The 21,781-nt window shown below is 38.9% G+C and overlaps 1 protein-coding gene across 3 annotated transcripts in view; it reads left to right on the top strand.

Moving 5' to 3' along the window:
* Positions 1-21,781, top strand: part of AK5 (adenylate kinase 5) — a 238,674-nt gene that overhangs the window by 51,450 nt on the left and 165,443 nt on the right. For all 3 annotated transcript variants that reach the window (XM_078072887.1, XM_078072886.1, XM_078072885.1), the window contains exon 6: positions 2,500-2,691. In XM_078072887.1, coding sequence (XP_077929013.1) covers positions 2,500-2,691 — 192 coding nt within the window. The remainder of the gene's footprint in view (positions 1-2,499; positions 2,692-21,781) is intronic.

Genomic DNA, 21,781 nt, shown 5'->3' with positions numbered 1-21,781 from the left:
CCTGGGTACTTGTTTGAACATAGACAAAAAGGATTTTCCAGAAATATGGAGGCCACTGCATACAGCTGTGCAGGCTGGGGAATGCCATTTACATGAGCTACAGGCATACCTTGGATATATTGTGGGTTTAGGTCCAGACCACTGCAATAAAGCAAATATCACAATAAAGCAAGTCAGGTGAGAATTTTGGTTTCCCAGTGTAAATAAAAGTTAATGTTTACACTATACTGTAGTCTATTAAAAGTGTGCAATGGCATTATGCCTTAAAAAAATACCTTAATTTTAAAATATTTTATTGCGGGGTGCCTGGGTGGCTCAGTCGGTTAGGCAGCTGCCTTTGGCTCAGGTCATGACCCAGGGTCCTGGGATCGAGCCTCGCATCGGAGTCCTGGAGTCCTGGGATCAAGCCCCGCATCAGGTTCCTCTGATGGATCTGGGCAAAATCAACTGAAAACCTTTTGGAAAGGATTCACCATCCTAGATGCTATTAAGAAACAAATAATACATTATATGTTTAAAAAAAAAGATAATAGGAAGACAAAAACAAAGGAGGGGAAATGGGAGGGGGAGACGAACCATGAGAGACTATGGACTCTGAGAAACAAACTGAAGGTTCTAGAGGGGAGAGGGGTGGGGGGATGGGTTAGCCTGGTGATGGGTATTAAAGAGGGCACGTTCTGCATGGAGCACTGGGTGTTATATGCAAACGATGAATCATGGAACACTGGGTGTTATACGCAAACAGTGAATCATGGAACACTACATCAAAAACTAATGATGTAACGTATGGTGATTAACATAACATAATAAAATTAAATTTAAAAAAAAAGTCACCCACTTAATCTCTTTCCTTCCCAGCTTTTTGAATTTATTTTCATAGTGGGCTGATTCTAACACTAATCTTATATACATACTTTAGTAAAAATGTTAATCTTTAAAAAAAAACATTTGTGATTTGTGGAAAGAGGTCAAAATATCAACATTAACAGGAGTTTGGAAGTTGATTGCATCCCTCATGGATGACCTTGAAGGGTTCAAGACTTCAGTGGAGGAAGTAGCTGCAGATGTGGTGGAAATAGCAAGAGAACTAGAATTAAAGTGGGCCCTGAATATATGGCTGAATTGCTGTATCTCATGATAAAACTTTAAGGAGTTGATTCCTATGGATGAGCAAAGCAGGTGGTTTCTTGAGATGGAATCTACTCCTGGTGAAGATGTTGTTTGATAGCACTTTACCCACAGTAGAACTTCTTTCAGAATTGGAATCATTCCTCTGAAACCGTTCTGCTGCTTTACCAACTACGTTTATGTACCATTTTAAGTCCTCTGTTGTCATTTCGACACCCTTCACAGCATCAATTGACTTTGCCCAGATCCATCAGAGGAATCACTACCTATGGCAGCTATTGCCTTACAAAATGTATTTCTTAACTAGTAAGACTTGAAAGTTGAAATTACTATGTGGTGCATGGGCTGCAGAATCAATGTTGTGTTAGAAGGCCATGAAAGCAATGTTAATGTCACTGTCCATTTCCATCAGAGCTCATGGGTAATCAGGTGCATTGTTAATGAGCAATAATATTTTGAAAGGCATCTTTTTTCTGAGCAGCAGGTCTCAACAGTAGGCTTAAAATACTCAATAAACCATGTTTTAAACAGATGTGCCATCATCCAGGCTTTGTTGTTCCATTTTTAGAGCATAGGCAGAGTAGATTTAGCATAGTTCTTAAGGGCCCTAGAATTTTCAGGATGGTAAATGAGCATTGGCTTCAACTTAAAGTCACCAGGTGCATTAGCTCCTAAAAACAGAGTAAGCCTGTCTTTGAGGCTTTGAAGCCATGCACTGACTTCTCTGTATCTGAGAAAGACCTAGATGGCATCTTCTTCCAGGACAAGACTGTTTCGTCTGTACTGAAAATCTGTTGTTTCGTGTAAGCTACAGCATTAATTATCTTACCTAAATAACTTGCTAGATAACTTGCTGCAGCTTCTCCCTCAGCACTTGCTGCTTCACCTTTGCACTTCCATGTTACGAGAAGGCTTCTTTCCTTAAGCCCCATGAACTTACCTCTGATAGCTTCAGACTTTCTTTCTGCAGCTTCCTCACCTCTCTCAGCCTTCATAGAATTGAAGAGAGTTAGGGCCTTGCTCTGGTTTAGGCTTTGGCTTTGGCTTAACGGAGTGTTGTAGCTGGTTTGATCTCTCAATAACTTTCTCCGTATCCGCAATTAGCCCATTTCACTTTCACTTTCTTATCATTTACGTGTTCACTGGAGTAGCACTTTTAATTTCCTTCAAGAACTTCAAGGTATGCCTTGATAAGAGTAATGGCTCCCCCTATTCTTGTACAGAGCAGTATCCCTAGAAATATCCTGGCAAAGACATAGAGGGCCAAAGATATGGCATCCTCAACAGAATTAAAAGAGACGAATGCCACTGCCCACACTTGCATTGGTTGGTGTGTTAAATGCTTGTCTGCTTGTTTGATGTTCTTCGCAGATCTGTACTCCCGACTTGGTGGTATTCTTGGCTTGTGCCAATCAGAGGCTCAAAGAAAGATTACTGAAGCGCGCAGAGCAACAGGGACGGCCTGACGACAATCTGAAAGCTACCCAAAGGAGACTAATGAACTTCAAGCAGAATGCTGCTCCATTGGTCAAATACTTCCAGGAAAAGGGGCTCATCATGACAGTAAGTTAGCTATACTTTTACATGTCCAGTATAAGAACAGTCTTTCAGATTTCTAATTCACCTGTTCTCATTTAGAAACCCTCTTTACTTTAAAAAAAAAAAAAAGTGGCTTTTCTTGGGTTTTAGATCCAATGGGAAAAAAATTGATAATTTTTACCTGCTTTGCCTTGATTAAGTCATTATGATAAAAATACTTTCAGTTTAGTTTAATTTTATAAAAAATGATAAATTTTAACCTTGGCTACAATTCTATAGTCCCCCCCCCAAAAAAGTATTTTTAAATAATTAGTTGGATAATTTTAAGTAGTACTTGCCCAGTTTCTCAACTCTTCTGTCTTTGGAAACCTAATAAAATTGATAGGCTTAAAAACACATAGTTGATAGAGTGTTCTATTAGACTTACATTGTAAGTCCGGTTTTATCACAAAGTACCACGTAAAGAAATGAGATCCTGATGGCACAAAAAAGTTTCCTAAGGGTTTGACTTGCTTAAAGAAGTAATAGTGTCTGAAAATGGAAGGCATTGATCTTTCTGCTCCATTAACACAATGCTAATATTTTCATAATTTGTTTTATGGTTAATGATACTCACTGTACCAACGAAAGATGAGACTGAATCATTATTTAATATAGTTATTAGAATACAGGAAGTTAGAGGTGAAGATTCAGCTAAATTATGATCCCCTAACATCAAAAATTCAAGTATTAGAGGAGACAAAGGAATCACTGACCATCTGATGAAAACATTTTATGGAGCAAGATACCAACATCAGAGCAACTCCGTGATAGCAGGATGGTGGCAGAGCTCAGCAGAACCTTCCCCCCAGCCCTTGGGTTTTTCTCACCAGACCAGAGATTCTTGTCTAGTGAGGTTACAATGCCTGGTAGACAATCTGATGAAAATAATTCATGCCTTTCTTAATAAAATGCACATAAGATTTTTTTTTTTACAAATTTTAGGTAAATCTACTGAAGCTCATCCGCAGAGCCCCCATGACCTAGCAATTACTGGGTAAAAAAAATCTCTTCATTAGACTAAGATGCCCTTAGATCTGAGACAGTTACGACACTTGAATAATAATCTCTCTGCAGTCTTTTTAGCACTCTAAAGAAATATTTATTCGAATTTGCTCTTTGAGTCAAAGTTGTCATGTCAGAGAACTGTAAATCTGATCTGAAAATTGTTCACAGTGCCACAGTTCATTTTATGGTCTAAAAGAGACATTGAAAATAGGAAAGATTCAAGAAAGTCAGGGTGGATATTTCTCTGGCTAATTTTGTTGGGATTGTTCCCTGTTTCTCTTGCAAATTACCAATGCTTCTGCACTGTGTCATGAAAAAAGAAATTTACCCTACAGACCAAACCCCCAACTGCAAAGTGCAGAGCCAGAGTTTTAATTGATGTTTGCAAGGCTTAAAGGTATTGCCAGAATGTCTCTGATTACTCCCTGCCTGTCACGTTCGTCATCACAAGCAGAGCAGATTTCCCAAATGAATGCAGAGTGGGGATTGTTAATTTACTAATATTTTGCATGGAGGTGAAATGCCATTGCCTGTAATTGAGGGAGTCAATAACAATGTGGATGACAGCCTGTAACCTCACTGCTAAAACCAAATAAGCTTTAGGATAAACACCTCTTCTTACTGGGAGACTTGCCTTGGAAAGTCACCTTTTGAAAAGTGGTGAACACAAACACAGGCTAGGCTCTGGGGAATAGAATTAGAAAATTTTGTCCATCAAAGGAGCAAGTACTGCACCCTGAATCACATGTACTCCTTCAGAACGTGGATCATAGTTCAATTTTGGAATTAAAATATATCTGATAGCATTTCTGCTTTTAAAGACGAGTTAAATAATAAAACGATCATCCTTATTAATCACAAAACATATTAAGATTTTAATTTAAAAACTGGGAGTTAACAGATCAAACCCCTCTGTAGTTTTTTTCTGTTGCTTCTCCCTGCCCCTCTTAATTGATTCATTTATTCATTTAGTAAATATTTATTGAGAATCCCTGGGTGTCAGACATTCTCCTAGGTGCTAGGGATGCAAATCTAAATAAGCAAAAGGTAAGGATCTTTATTTTATTCCCTTACATATTACAAATTCCTAGAACAGTACCTGCCTGGTACATAGTGTGCTCCCAGTAAATGAATAAAGCTTACAGTCTATGGGGAGAGAGATACTAAACAATGAGTTATTAAATGTGATAACTGTCGCAAAGGAGAATGTACAAGGCATCCTCACATATGTCATGCACTGTGTTAGGAATTGACTAGAATAGACTCTTCTCACCCACAAGTAAGATTAATCATTTATCTTGGTGTGAGGTTCTTAAAGACCACGGAGACCACATCCCTCTTCAGTCCATTGAGAAACTTCATCTTGGTGCTTCTCTTCCCTAGGGCTTTGGAGTCTGAAACTCTCACTTGAAATCTTATGCTCCAATGCCATTTAATAAATTCATGATGCTCTGGGACTTGGTCTCCATCTATAAATTGGAGATGATGTTACCTACCACATAATGTTGTTGTATGGGTGAAATGAGAGAATGTGTGTTGCACAGCAGACAGTAGCAATGCAGAGGCCATGTTTAGGGTGCACCATGCAGCCCCACTGCCTGGCTCAGATTCCAACTGCGCCACCTACCGCCTGCATCACCCCCTGCAGGCTACTCATCTTCTCTGTGACTCAGCTGCCTGACCTGTGAAATGGGTGTAATCATCCATCCTACCTCAGTGTAATTATAAGGAGTAAATGGATACCATAACAGTGCCTGGAATGTTGTAAGGCCAATTTAAGTGATTGATATTGTTTTATAATTCTTGTGTTTCTTTCTGTCTCTTCCTTTCCCCTCCCAACCCATCTTTTGGAACCTACAATTACCACTAACAATTCCGTGCTCTCTGAGGGCTCACTGTTGCCTTTGTCACACAGATAGATTATTGAGGAAATCCAAAATGAAGAATCTAGGTTTTAAAAACTTCATGCCAAATTCATTTTTTCTTTAAAAATGTCTGTTATCAATTTTTAAATTGTCCCAGTGTTTTTTCTTAACTTCTGTATTGGTTATCTAATCAAGCCATAAAATGGCTGCATCTGAATACTGTGATTGGATTGCAGCAAACATCAACTCATTTTTTTTCTTTTTTACTTCATCATTCACTCTGCATATTGGCAGATTTGACTCAAGAACGAACCCAGTGTGACTGAAGAGAAAACCTAATCAAAATAGCCAGGAAAATATGCTGTTATTTGAATACTGTATCTTATTGACATGGTTCCCATGACATGGACCTTTTCATTTTTATTCCTTATTATACTTATCCATATATCCAGCCATCTGTGCATGAATTAAATGCTATGAAATCACAAGGCTAGGATATTAGTGACTTCATAGAATCTTCTCAGACAAGTTTATATGTTGTTTTTTAACTTACAATAGGGTCGGATGTAATTGCTCATCATATCTTTTACAGTTTTGTGCTTCTAGTTAAGTTAGGTGCTGTGAGTTCCCCAAGTTTGTCAAGAGTTTTGTTTTGAGGTTTGTTTGAGTATTACTGGGACCAAGAAAGCTGCTTAGTTAGTCTTACAGAGTAAGCTCTGTTTCGTGACATTTTGAAGCACTGGGACTTGATGAAACTATAGAACTCTTGAACTATCATTTCCCTTCTATAGGATCTTCAAAAGTCTCAGTAATATATATATATATGTGTGTGTGTGTGTGTGTGTGTGTAATGATAATTTATCTTTATTTTTAAAGCTTAAAGAAACCCCTAGTCTGTTTTAATCATCCTCCCTAAGTTGGATGAAACTTATTGAAGAAATAGTATTAGTTAAGACAGGTCAAGCTTAAGTAAATTTGATGAACTATTTAAAAAATACACACAGTTTTGTTCGTTGTTTTAAGAAAAAGTATTCTAAAATGATTGAAAAATAATAGGGTAAGATGTAATGTTTATATTGTTATTTTCCAAAATGCACTGTGCTGTTGATCCAGCCAGGAAAACATGCCACTCACCAGGGAAAGGGTTACACACTTGTGTGCATTGAATAAATGCTACTCAATATAGATAACAATCATTACCACTGTTTGAAAGGCATATTTTCAGCACACACACAAAATATTAGGGATGACATGGTTACAAATAAAGTCTCTAAATAAATCTATTTGGCTTTAAGCAAAGCTCCCAATATTTGCCTTGTTTTTCTCATTTTGCAGTGGAGTAGGGAATACTTCATCACAGACTGGCTTCAGTGCTAGGGAACTGGCAGAGAGAACACATCCTTGTCAAAACCACAGTATTGTTAATTCAACAGATACTATCCCTGAGCCCCCCAGATAACCCCTTATGCCCTTATATCACTCCCTTCAAATTTGAGAATACCCATATTATATATTTCAAATTCACCACTGAAACTGTGTAGTTCCCATCCCACCAGACACTCGTAGCCGAAGGGAAAATAAATAGGAATAGTAAAAGTTAATTTAGACAGAACTGAATAATTATTTGTCGATTAACTTAGTTTCATAGGAATCAACACTAACATTTAAACACAAGTACACTTATCTCTAAACTGCGAGTGCATAGCCATTCGTTAATTATCACAGTTTCCACTAACATCGCCGCACGGGGTGGGTGAAAAAGAAATTTAAACCGCACAAACCCTCAGCAGGTTTAGCAACTCACCTAAACATAAGAAAGACAATGAAGATACTTCATAACAATTTACCCAAACAAATCCATTCTCCTAAAATTATACCCAGAGGAAAATTCTGTCATTGCTTCTCAATACTTGAGGTTGATGAATTTGTAAATAGGTAACATAATGAAGCTGTATTTCCTTTAAATAGCGTCACTTATTCTATCCTGTTTAAATATTCATTGTCATGTAACGAAAAGGCCCGTTAATTCCTTTTGGGTGGGTTTAGTAAGACAGAATATAGTCAAGGAGTAGTGTTCACAGGTTAATAAGAAAGGCTAAAGTTGTATTCTGGCACATACTTACTTGGGTGAAAATGGTGTATATATGTGCTGGATATATGGCCCTCTGAATTGTTTTAAATTCAATTTAAAAAAAAAACTGAGTAGACAGTGCCTTCTGGCATGAAACCTGATACTGTTAGAACTTCAATGTGAAGAGCCCAGAGGAAACATGAGAAATACTCATTTGACTTGAATACAGGGCAGCTTATAAGGAGTCACACTGTGTGGGCAACAAGCATTTATAGACTCCTACTGTGTGCAGACACGGCAAGAGAGAGCTGCCCTAGAAAAACTACTGTTGCTTCTTTTAGGAGAGTAGCATCTCTGTGGATTTTTTTGAATGGGTATTTGGATTTTTTTAAATTAACATATAATGTATTATTGGTTTCAGAGGTACAGGTCTGTGATTCATCAGTCTCATATAATACTCAGTGCTCATTTCATCACATGCCCTCCTTAATGCCCATCACCCAGTTACTTCATCCCTCCACCCCCACCCCTCCAGCAACCCTAAGTTTGTTTCCTATGATTAAGAGCTTCTTATGGTCTGTCTCCCTCTCTGATTTCATCTTCTTTTATTTTTTCCTCTCTTCCCCTATGATCTTCTGTTTTGTTTCTTAAATTCCACATATGAGTGAGATCATATGATAATTGTCTTTCTCTGATTGACTTATTTCGCTTAGCATAATACCCTCTAGTTCCATCCACGTCGTTGCAAATGGCATGATTTTTTTTTTTTTTATTGACACATAATGTATTATTTGTTTCAGGGGTACAGGTCTGTGGTTCATCAGTCTTCACAATTCACAGCGCTCACCATAGCACATACCCTCCCCAATGTCCATCACCCAACCACCCCATCCCTCCCACCCCCCTCCACTCCAGCAACCCTCAGTTTGTTTCCTGAGATTAAGAGTCTCTTATGGTTTGTCTCTCTCTCTGGTTTCGTCTTGTTTCATTTTTCCCTCCCTTCTCTTATGATCCTCTGTCTTTTTTCTCAAATTCCTCATATCAGTGAGATCATATGATAATTGCTTTTCTCTGATTGACTTATTTTGCTTAGCATAATACCTTCTAGTTCCATCCACATCGTTGCAAATGGCAAGATTTCATTTTTTAATGGCTGAGTAGTATTCCATTGTATATATATATATATATATGCCACATCTTTCTTTATAGTTTCATCTGTTGATGGACATCTGGGCTCTTCCCATAGTTTGGCTATTGTGGACATTGCTGCTATAAGTATTGGGGTGCAGGAGCCCTTCAGATCGCTGCATTTGTATCTTTGGGGTAAATACCCAGTAGTGCAATTGCTGGGTCATAGGGTAGCTCTATTTTCAACTTTTTGAGGAACCTCCATACTGTTTTCCAGAGTGGCTGCACCAGCTTGCATTCCCACCAACAGTGTAGGAGGGTTCCCCTTTCTCCACATCCTTGCCAACAGATGTCATTTCCTGACTTGTTAATTTTAGCCATTCTGACTGGTGTAAAGTGGTATCTCATTGTGGTTTTGATTTGTATTTCCCTGATGCCGAGTGATGTTGAGCACTTTTTCATGTGTCTGTTGGCCATTTGGATGTCTTCTTTGGAGAAATGTCTGTTCATGTCTTTTCTTGATTGGATTATTTGTTCTTTGGGTGTTGAGTTTGATAAGTTCTTTATAGATTTTGGATACTAGTCCTTTATCTGATATGTCATTTGCAAATATCTTCTCCCATTCTTTTTTTTTTTAAGATTTTATTTATTTGTCAGAGAGAGAGAGAGCAAGTGAGCACAAGCAGGGGGGCAGCAGGCCTCCTCCTGAGCAAGGAGCCTGACACAGGGCTCGATTCCAGGACCCTGGGACCATGACCCGAGCCGGAGGCAGACACTTAACCTACTGAGCCACCCAAGCGTTCCAATATCTTGTCCCATTCTCTTGGTTATCTTTTGGTTTTGTTGACTATTTCCTTTACTGCGCAAAAGCTTTTTATCTTGATAAAGTCCCAATAGTTCATTTTTGCCCATGTTTCCTTGCCTTTGGTGATGTGTCTAGCAAGAAGTTGCTGCAGCCAAGGTCGAAGAGGTTGCTGCCTGTGTTCTCCTCTAGGATTTTGATGGATTCCTATCTCACATTGAGGTCTTTCATCCATTTTGAGTCTACTTTTGTGTGTGGTGTAAGGAAATGGTCCAGTTTCATTCTTCTGCATGTGGCTGTCCAATTTTCCTAACACCATTTGTTGAGGAGACTGTCCTTTTTCCATTGGATATTCTTTCCTTTTTTTTTTTTTATTTATTTGAGAGAGAGAGAATGAGAGACAGAAAGCATGAGAGGGAGGAGGGTCAGAGGGAGAAGCAGACTCCCTGCCGAGCAGGGAGCCCGATGTGGGACTCGATCCCGGGACTCCAGGATCATGACCTGAGCCGAAGGCAGTTGCTTAACCAACTGAGCCACCCAGGCGCCCTATTCTTTCCTTCTTTGTTGAAGATTAGTTGACCGTAGAGTTGAGGGTACATTTCTGGGTTCTTTGTTCTGTTCCATTGATCTATGTGTCTGTTTTAATGCCAGTACTATACTATCTTGATGATTACAGCTTTGTAATAGAGCTTGAAGTCCAGAATTGTGATGCCACCAGTTTTGATTTGCTTTTTCAACATTTCTTTGGCTATTTGGGGTCTTTTCTTGTTCCATACAAATTTTAGGATTATTTGTTCCAGCTCTATTAAAAAAGTTGATGGTATTTTGATAGGGATTGCATTGAATATGTAGATTGCTCTAGGTGGCATAGACATTTTAACAATATTTGTTCTTCCAATCCATGAGCATGGGATGTTTTTCCATTTCTTTGTGTCTTCCTCAGTTTCTTTAATGCGTGTTCTATAGTTTTCTAAGTACAGATCCTTTGCCTCTTTGTTTAGGTTTATTCCTAGGTGTCTTATGGTTTTTGGGTGCAATTGTAAATGGGATTGACTCCTTAATCTCTCTTTCTTCTGTCTCATTGTTAGTGTGAAGGAATGCAACTGATTTCTGTGCATTGATTTTATATCCTGCCACATTGCTGAATTCCTGTATAAGTTCTAGTAATTTTGGGTGGAGTCTTTTGGGTTTTCCTCATAGAGTAACATGTCATCTGCAAAGAGTGAGCATTTGACTTCTTCTTTACCAATTCGGATGCCTTTTATTTCTTTTTGTTGTCTGATTGCTGAAGCTAGGACTTCTAGTACTATGTTGAACAGCAGTGGTGATAGTGGACATCCCTGCTGTGTTCCTGATCTTAGGGGAAAAGCTCTCAGTTTTTCCCCATAGAGAATGATACTCGCTGTAGGCTTTTCATATATATGGCTTTTATGATATGGAGATATGTTCCCTTTATCCCTACACTGTGAAGAGTTTTAATCAAGAAAGAATGCTGTACTGTATCAAATGCTTTTTCTGCAGCTATCAAGAAGATCATACGGTTCTTGTCCTTTCTTTCATTTATGTAATGTATCACATTGATTTATTTGCGGATGTTGAACCACCTTTGCAGCCCAGGAATAAATCCCACTTGGTCATGTTAAATAATCCTTTTAATGTACTGTTGGATCTTATTGTCTAGTATTTTGGTGAGAATTTTTGCATCCATGTTCATCAGGGATATTGGTCTGTAATTCTCCTTTTTGGTGGGGTCTTTGTCTGGTTTGGGGATTAAGGTAATGCTGGCCTCATAGAAAGAGTTTGGAAGTTTTCCTTCCATTTCTATTTTTTTGAAATAGCTTCAGAAGAGTAAGTATTAATTCTTCTTTAAATATTTGGTAAAGGGACACCTGGGTGTCTCAGTCATTAAGTGTCTGCCTTCGGCTCAGGTCGTGATCCCAGGGTCCTGGGATCAAGCCCCACATCAGGCTCCCTGCTCCTCAGGAAGCCTGCTTCTCCCTCTCCCACTTCCCCCGCTTGTGTTCCCTCTCTCGCTGTCTCTCTCTGTCAAATAAATAAATAAAAATCTTTAAAAAATAATAATAAAAATAAATGTTTGGTAGAATTCCCCTGGGAAGCCATCCAGCCCTGGGTTCTTGTTTGTTGGGAGATTTTTGATTATTGCTTCAATTTCCTTACTGGTTATGGGTCTGTTCAGGTTTTCTATTTCTTCCTGTTTCAGTTTTGGTAGTTTATACGTCTCTAGGAATGCATGCATTTCTTCCAGATTGCCTAATTTGTTGGTGTATAGTTGCTCATAATATGTCCTTATAATTGTTTGTATTTCTTCGGTGTTGGTTGTGATCTCTCCTCTTTCATTCATGATTTTATTTATTTGGGTCCTTTCTCTTTTCTTTTTGGTAAGTCTGGCCAGGGGTTTATCAATCTTATTAATGCTTTCGAAGAACCAGCTCCTAGTTTCATTGATCTGTTCTACTGTTCTTTTGGTTTCTGTTTCATTGATTTCTGCTCTAATCTTTATTATTTCTTTTCTTCTGCTGGGTTTAGGCTTTATTTGCTGTTCTTTCTCCAGCTCCTTTAGGTGTAAGTTTAGGTTGTGTATTTGAGACCTTTCTTGTTTCTTGAGAAAGGCTGGTATTGCTATATATTTCCCTTTTGGGATCACCTTTGCTGCAACCCAAAGATTTTGAACAGTTGTATTTTCATTTTCATTTGTTTCCATGAATATTTTAAATTCTTCTCTAATTTCCTGGTTGGCCCATTCATTCTTTAATAGGATGCTCTTTAGCCTCTGTGTGTTTGAGTTCTTTCCAAATTTCTTCTTGTGTTTAAGTTCCAGTTTCAAAGCATTGTGGTCCAAAAATATGCAGGGAATGATCCCAGTCTTTTGGTACCAGTTGAGACCTGATTTGTGACCCAGTATGTGAACTATTCTGGAGAATATTCCATGTGCACTAGAGAAGAATGTGTATTCTGTTGCTCAAGGATGGAATGTTCTGAATATATCTGTGAAGTCCATCTGGTCCAGTGTCTCATTCAAAGCCCTTATTTCCTTGTTGATCTTCTACTTAGATGATCTGTCCATTGCAGTGGGGGGGGGGGGTGTGTTAAAGTCCCCTAGTATTGCTGTATTACTGTCTATGTGTTTCTTTGATTTTGTTACTAATTGGCTTATATAATTGGCTGATCCTATGTTAGGGGCATAGATATTTAAAATTGTTAGATCTTCTTGTTGGATAGACCCTTTAAGTATGCTACAGTGTCTTTCCTCATCTCTTATTATAGTCTTTGGTTTAAAATCTAATTTGTCTGTTATAAGGATTGCCACCCCTGCTTTCTTTTGATGTCCATTAACATGATAAATGGTTTTCCACCCCCTCACTTTAAATCTGGGGGTGTCTTTGGGTCTAAAATGAATCTCTTGCAGACAGCATATCGATGGGTCTTGCTTTTTCATCCAACCTGATACCCTGTGTCTTTTGATTGGGGCATTAGGCCATTTACATTCAGAGTAACTATTGAAAGATATGAATTTAGTGCTATTATATTACCTGTAAAGTGACTGTTACTTTATATAGTCCCTGTTCCTTTCTGGTCTATGTTATTTTACTCTCTCTTTGCTTAAAGGACCCCTTTCAATATTTCTTGTAGGGCCAGTTTTGTGATTACAAATTCTTTTAGTTTTTGTTTGTCTTGGAAGTTTTTTATCTCTCCTTCTATTCTGAATGACATCTTAGCTGGATAAAGTATTCTTGGCTGAATAGTTTTCTCATTTAGCACCCTGAATATATCATGCCAGTTCTTTCTGGTCTGCTAGGTCTCTGTGGATAGGTCTGTTGCCAATCTAATGTTTCTACCCTTGTAAGTTACAGATCCCTTGTCCCGAGTGGCTTTCAGGATTTTCTATTTGTCTGTGAGATTTGCAAGTTTCACTATGGTATGTCAGGGTGTTGACCTATTGTCAGTGATTTTGAGGGGGGTTCTCTGTGCCTCCTGGATTTTGATGTCTGTTTTGTTCCCGAGATTAGGGAAGTTCTGCACTATAATTTGCTCCAATATACCTTCTGCACCTCTCTCTCTTTCTTCTTCTTCTGGGATCCCAATTATTCTAATATTGTTTCGCTTTATGGTATCACTTATCTCTCACATTCTCCCCTCATGATTCAGTAGTTTTTTATCTCTCTTTTTCTCAGCTTCTTTATTCTCCATCATTTGGTCTTCTATATCACTAATTCTCTCTTTTGCCTCATTTATCCTAGCAGTTAGAGCCTCCATTTTTTATTGCATCTCATTAATAGCCTTTTTTATTTCAACTTGGTTAAATTTTAGTTCTTTTGTTTCTCCAGAAAGGGATTCTCTAGTGTCTTCTATGCTTTTTTCAAGCTCAGCTAGTATCTATATAATCATTATTCTGAACTCTAGTTCAGACATCTTAATTATGTGCATACTGATTAGGTCCCTGGCAGTCAGTACTGCCTCTTGTTCTCTTTTTTGAGGTGAGTTTTTTCATGTTGTCATTCTTGCAGAAAGTGGTCGCTTTTCTATTTGTAGAGTTGCAGCTATTCTTTTCTTAGATCTCCAGTTTAGTTTACAGGTGTTCAGAATGATTTTACAGCTATCTAGCTGAATTCCTGGGACCAGATGAAATTAAGGTCTCCTACTCCTCTGCCATCTTGGACTCCTCTAGTAGTACACATTTAATTTACCTATTAACATAGATCTTAGTAATCCTGGCTTTAAAATATCCAGAACTAAATTAAAAAGTGAATCTGATTACTTTCATTATTTTTTTTAATTTTATTCATTTTTTAAAAGATTTTATTTATTTATTTGACACAGAGAGAAAGTAAGAGAGCACAAGCAGGGGTAGCTGCAGAGGGAGAGGGAGAAGCAGACTCCCTGCTGATCAGGGAGCCCAATGCGGGGCTCAATCCTGGGACCCTGAAATCATGACCTGAGAGGAAGGCAGACGCTTGACCGACTGCCCCACCCAGGCGCCCCATATTTTTTTTTTAAAGATTTATTTAGGGCGCCTGGGTGGCTCAGTTGGTTAAGCAACTGCCTTCGGCTCGGGTCATGATCCTGGAGTCCCTGGATCGAGTCCCGCATCGGGCTCCCTGCTCGGCGGGGAGTCTGCTTCTCCCTCTGACCCTCCCCCCTCTCATGTGCTCTCTCTCATTCTCTCTCTCTCAAATAAATAAATAAAATCTTTAAAAAAAAAAAAAAAAAGATTTATTTATGCATTTGAGGCAGGGGAAGCATGCTCAAGCCGGGGGGAGGGGCAAAGGGAGAGGGAGAATCCCAAGCCCACTCTGCATTGACATGGGGCTCAATCCCACAACCCTGAGATCATGACCTGAGCCGAAATCAAGAGTCCGACACCTGACCAACTGAGCCACCCAGATGCCCTCTGATTACTGTCATTACTGTGGGCTCTCAAAACTAAAATACATGCTATGATACCAGTTTCCTTCTCTGATCTTTTGTATAGAAAGGAAAGTAAAAGCACTGAGAGATAAAGCTATTTGCTCACAAAATGCAACCCACAGGTAGCAAAGCAGCATCGGCTGTTCTGGGAGCAAATTAGGCTGCTTCGGAATCGGCCTCAGAACAATGGGGGCAAACAAGCAGATACGGCAGCGGCTTCTGTCATTCCATCTCCATAATAAGCAAGCATCAACTCACAACTTCTCCACACCCAAAGCTTGCTCAGTATCAGTGCTGTTCACACTCTGCAGACAGAGAGCAAACCAAATTACTCAGTGAAAGCCTCCTTTCAAAGTGGGAAATTGATGCCGATCATATGACAGATCCATTGTCGGCACCTGATGATAAGAGCGCCCACACCAGTAAAGGCAGTATTCTCATTGTGATGTTTCATGTAGGTGTTTACAGGAAAAATGAGGATGAACCTAAAGAATGAACATGCTTCCTTCTCCAAAAGAATGTAAAATATTTTTCTGTTGATTGTATTATTTCAGACATCCATGAAATAGAGTCCAAAAAGCCCCAGTGCACGACTTTTAAATCATCTTAAGTAGGGCCTGACATGATAACCATGAACTAAGTGATGTGGGAGAAATCAAGATAATATTCAAGTGAACACATCTGAAAGATTCACATGAAGAAAATTCCAATTCCAAGAACTATGATGGACAAGTCTATCTAAGAATATTTTAGTTAAGGCTTGTGCTGTTTCTATGGGACTGCTTTCATGACAGTTTGTCTTTATTTGTAATTTTTGTTAAGTAAAATGAAACTCAGAGATAGTAGCTAGCTGAATGTCATGTTATACTAACAGCTTCCTGTAAACTCTTGTTTCAACCTTACAGTTCCTGACAGGAAAATGTACAATACTTGCATACACATTTTCAGCTGGTCATGTTTCCAGGAGATGCTGTGGTCAGAAAAATACTTGTGACAATAGTGTCAATGAACATTCCACACTTTTAGAATTTGGTCTTGATTTACTTTAATATGTTATACTGAGACTTATTGGGACATTGAGTAAGAAAATCATATTTTTGGTAAAGTTCTTAGACTAATTTTTTTTTTATTTAAGACTAAACTAGTTGGAATTGATCAATATCTTTAAAGAGAGATGGCAGTGTAGTTAAGTGACTGAAGAGGACGAAGAGGAAAAAGGAGAAGGATAAGGGGGGGAAGAAAAGAAGGGACAACAAAAGAAAAGGAAAAGGACAGGCATGAGAAACTTGCCAGTCAGGAAAAGACAAAAAAATATTATGAATAGATGGGGTCTTAAAAACAATGGCTAATAATTTTTGAGTGCTAAATATAAGCTTGGTACTACTCAAAGTGCTTCACATGTTTGAGGTCATCCATCTTCACTAACTCTCCATGAGGCAGACACAGGCATAGTTCGTTTTATTGCGCTTCACAGATACTGTGTTTTCTACAACTTGAAGGTTTGTGGCAACCGTGCATCAAGCAAATTTATCAGTGCCATTTTTCCAACAGCATTTGCTTACTTTGTGTCTCTGTGTCACATTTTGGTGATTCTCGCAATACTACAAATATTTTCATTATTATTTGTCACGGTGATCTGTGATGTTACGACTCACTAAAAGCTCATATCATGGTTAACATTTTTTAGCAGTGAAGTATTTTTAATTAAGGTATGTAGATTGTTTTTTAGACATAATGCTATTGCCTCCTTATTAGACTGCTGTTAGTGTAAACATAACCTTTATATGCACTGGGAAACCAAAAATTCCATTGGACTGACTTGATTGCAACCTTCCCTTTATTGTGGGTGGTCTGGAATCAAAACTGCAGTATCTCTGAGGTGTGCCTGTTATTGCCATGTCCATTTTGTAAATGAGAACACTGAAGCTCATGAAAGCGTAGCTGGCCCAGGATTCCACCAGAGCAGTGCAGCTTTAGCCCGGACCTAGGACACCAGCCCCAGAGGAAGCATCTGTGATTGCTGTGTTGTCCCTTCATTCGAGATGGTGAAGAGAAAGCCCACTACTGCTTTCTCCAGGCATTTCTCATTTGATAAGCACCTCTATTCAGCTGTAATCTCTTCATTTCTGTTTCTCTGAAAAGAATAAGTAAGAAAATTAACTCTGATGGTGCGTTCTATGGAGAGGTTGTAAAAAAAAAAAAAGTAATTTTACTAGGTAACAGATGTAAAATCATTAAGATAATTCATAAAAGTGATCCATCTGAGCACATATACAAGAAGGAAATTTTACCATGAACACCCAAGCCTTGTATTTTTGTTTATCTCCCCTACACATTATCTTCTTTGCTGGCTGAGCTCTACAAATCAAAGGTAAAGCCATGGCCGTAGTTTTGCTGCAGGCAAAACCGTGTCCTTATCTACTTAGAGTCTTATCATTCATCTTATCCATTATGACCGTTCTTTTATACTCATCCATTCAAACATTTTTATCCAGGGCCTATTGCATGTCAGACGCTAGCACTTTCCCAACAAGGGCCCACGTGAGGCACGGTAGGGAATCCAAAGATGATGTGGAGATAAATCTGCCTTCATGGAGTTTGTGTGAAGGCAGTGATATAAACATAAATAACTTGAGAACAGCACAGGAAGGTGTAAGTGCCACTCACAGAGGTATAATAAGCCAGAAGGAGTCAGGGACAGGGGAGTGACTTCTTCCTGGAAAGATTAGGAAAAGCTTTACTGGAGACGTGGGCCCTTGAGGGGTGGGTGAGAGTTCCCCAGAAATGGGAAGGAAGGGCATTATAAGAGGACGTCAGCAGACGCAAGGCATGTAGGGTATATAATGGAGTTGTTAGAGTTAGAAGGGTGTGGGGACAGACATGCTGGACCAAACTGAAGAAGGCACTGCAGGGCTAGGCTAAGGAGGAAAGTCTATTCTGTGGGTGGGGCAGGCTTCAAAGGCCCTGAGCCAGGGAAGGACCTAAGGAGAAATATAAGCTGGTGGTTGTGTGCAAAACACTGAATGGAGAAGTGTCCGGAAGGGATCTGACAAGGGTGGATGCAGGGATGGTGACAGCATGTGACACAAGGTTTTACTCCTCCTGGGCAGGATCGACAACCATCTGGAGGTGACTGCAAACATGGGAGTAACTGAAAAGGTGCTTGAAGAAAATTAACACGCATCAATCACTGGCATATGAGATGTAACATAAATTGTACTGATGTAACTATTTTGATTTCCTATTTGGATAGCGTTCATGGCAGAGTTGAAAGGAATTGGGATAGGAAAGGAAAAGTTACATAGCAAGGACTGTGATGAGCTAAAGCTTGTGAAGCAACTTTAAAATCCAAGCAGAGAGACAGCAGGGTCAGTTGAATCACCAATCTTTCCACAAATAGTTGTTTCAACATAACTCACCAAGTAAGTTAATGAATTAAGTGAAAAGTTATAGATATATTTGGAACCATTTATTTTCATGGCAGACAGCCCTACAGATCTTATAGATATGAGGACATAGTACCATTAAAGCACTGCACAGTAAAGGGTTATTATCAAAAATAAAAAGTTTAGGGGTGGGGATGCCTGGGTGGTACAGTCGGTTAAGCATCTGACTCTTGGTTTCGGGCTTGGATCAGGATCTTGGCGTCGTGAGATCCAGCCCTGTGTTAGGACCTTTGCTCAGTGCAGAGTCTGCTTGACATTCTTTCTCCCTCTCCCTCTACCCCTCCCACTTGTGCACTCTTTCTCTCTCTCTCAAAGAAATAAGTCTTTTTTAAAAAAAAGTTTAGGGGGTCCTGGGTGGCTCAGTGAGTTAAGTGTCCGACTCTTGATTTTGGCACAGATCATGATCTTAGGGTCATGAGATCAAGCTCCACATGGGGCTCTGCACTCAGTGGGGAGTCTGCTTGAGATTCTCTCTCTCCCTCTCCCTCTCCCTTTGCCCCTGCCCCTGCTCACATGCCCTCTATCTCTCAAATAAATCAATAAATATATTTTTTAAAGTTTATATCCATTAGGGATGTGTGTGATTACAAGAAATGGAGTGGCTGAATAGGTATGGGACACAGTGGAGGTTACTCCATTCATTCAAAAAAAGTAATCAGGTGTTTGAGATTACTGAAAGAGAAGTCATAATCATTCCAACTTCAGGATTGGAAATTGGAATAGGTGGACAGAAAAGACTGAATCAGGAGGTGGAACAACCAGGGAAGGAGTGGGGAAATAAAAGGAATTTTATTGTAACCATCTTAATTTCTTGCTGAGTCCCACCTCCCTAATTTAGGGATTTAACTGAGTACAGAATAAAATAAACTTAAGAATACATTTGTTCATCAATTACTTTTAGGCAATTATTTTGAGATTTCTAGCTAATATGAGGTACTTAATGAAGACACTGATTTTTGGCTTTCTGATCTCCAATAGGAAGTAACAAAACAACCCTAAATTTAAAAGGATGTCTGTAGAAAAGAAATCTGGATGTGTATAAACTGTAGCATGATTTAGGACGTTTTCAGTAACCAGGTTAGCATGGCCTGTGCAGTCAGAACAGTACCAGATACATAGAGAATACTTAAAAATATTTGTTTAATTAGGGGTGCCTGGGTGGCTCAGTCGGTTAAGCATCTGACTATTGATCTCAGCCCAGGTCTTGATCTCAAGGTTGTGAGTTCAAGCCTGGCGATGTGGAGCCTACTTGAAAACAGATATGTGTGTGTTTAATTAATGCATTGATTAATGAGTTGGACTGAATTAATTAGTTCTAATAAGTTGAGTGTGAATAAGACGTGGTTAAAACTTCATTTATTTGGGTTGGATAGGTACTTTTCAGTAGTGCTTTAAACTCAGCCTTTCAAAAACCCATGCCTTCCCCTGTGTATGGCCTCTAACCATTGCCAATTCACAGGTTATTTGAAGGTGTCAGCAACCATGAGAGATTTCTCAGAAAATACCACAGAGTGCGCTTCAGTTTCTACAATTGCTGTCGAATTCGGGAACAAGAAAGAAAAAGAGAAACAATAGATTGTTTTTTTTAAAGAATCTTGTTTCTTCGCTGAAAATTTTATCTGAAAATATCAAGATTGTCGTGCAATGTGAGATATGTTTTCTTCTCTCTGTTGAAACTTTTGCTTAAAAATCTGAATATAGACACCACCATCACTTGACATATACTTGATATGTTTATTTTTAGCTTTTTTACCAAGGCTTTAGAGTTCATATGTTCATGACAAACTAATTCTGACAGAAGTCCAAAAAGATGACTTGGTTCTTACAACTGAATTCAGCAGTAACTCCAGTGAATCCCTGTCTGTCTCAGAAGATCTTAAAGCCTCAGGTGAAACGGTCTTGGCTGTGTTAGCAATGTTGGATGACTGCGGCTTACTTGTGGGTGCCTGTTCATTTCATCAACTCAGTCTGAATTCATAAAACACTGGAATTTGGTATTAACAATATCAATTCATTAATTTCCTAAAATTGCATGCGTAGGCAGTTCCATTATGGCACTGCTCTTCTCCATGTTCTGTGAAATGATAGTTCTACTTTAAAATTGGACGAGAAGAGAAGAAACATTGGAATCTTCAATTGGCGCACATTATCTTCTATTACTTGTGTTGCTCACAGACAGCATTCTCTTCAGCTAGGGGCTGTTGCCCAAGCTTTTTTTTTTTTTCCCCCAAGTATAATTAACGTACTGTGTTATATTAGCTTCAAGTGTACAATATAGTGATTCAACATTTCTATACATGACTCAATGCTCATCATGATAAGTGTGCTCTTAATCCCCTTCACTTATTTCACCCATCCCCCCACCCACCTCCCCTCTGGTAACCGTCAGTTTATTCTCTAGAGTTAAGAGTCTGGTTTTTTTGTTTCTTTGTCTCTTTTTTGTTGTTGTTCATTTTTTTTAAATTTCATATATGAGTGAACTATATAGACTGTAATAAACATAGGGGTGCATATAGTGTTTTCATTTTCTTTGGGTAAATACCCAGTAGTGGTATTACTGGATCATGTGGTAGTTCTATTTTTTAATTTTCTGAGGAACCTCCATACTCTTTTCCAGAGTGGCTCCACCAGTTTGCGTTCCCACCAACAGGGCAAGAGGGTTCCCCTTTCTCCACATCCTCACCAACATCTGTTGTTTCCTGTGTTTTTGATTTTAGCCATTCTGACAGGTGTGAGGTGATATCTCATTGTAGTTTTGATTTGCATTTCCCTGATGATTAGTGATGTTGAGCATCTTTTCACATGTCTGCTGGCCCTCTGTACATATTCTTTGGAAAAACGTCTTTTCACATTGTCTGCCCATTTTTTAATTGGATTATTTTGTGTTTTTGGCATTGAGTTGTATAAGTTCTTTGTATATTTCGGATATTAAACCCTTATTGGATGTATTATTTGTAGATACCTTCTCCTGTTCAATAGGTTGCCTTTTTGTTCTGCTGATGATTTCCTTCACTATGAAAAAGCTTTTTATTTTGGTGTAGTTCTAACAGTTTAATTTTGCTTTTGTTTCTCTTGCCAGAGGAGACTTGTCTAGAAAAATGTTGCTACAGCTGATGTCAAAAAATTACTGCCTTTGTTTTCTTCTAGAAATTTTATGGTTTCAGGGGCGCCTGGGTGGGTCAGTCGTTAAGTGTCTGCCATCAGCTCAGGTCATGGTTCCAGGGTCCTGGGATCGAGCCCCACATCGGGCTCCCTGCTCAGCGGGAAGCCTGCTTCCTCCTCTCCCACTCCCCCTGTTTGTGTTCCCTCTCTCATTATGTCTCTCTGT

This window comes from Halichoerus grypus, chromosome 5, assembly GCF_964656455.1.
Source record: "Halichoerus grypus chromosome 5, mHalGry1.hap1.1, whole genome shotgun sequence".
NCBI lineage: Eukaryota > Metazoa > Chordata > Mammalia > Carnivora > Phocidae > Halichoerus > Halichoerus grypus.
Note: the sequence above shows the minus strand (reverse complement) of the source record. Positions and strands in the feature narration are given on the sequence as shown.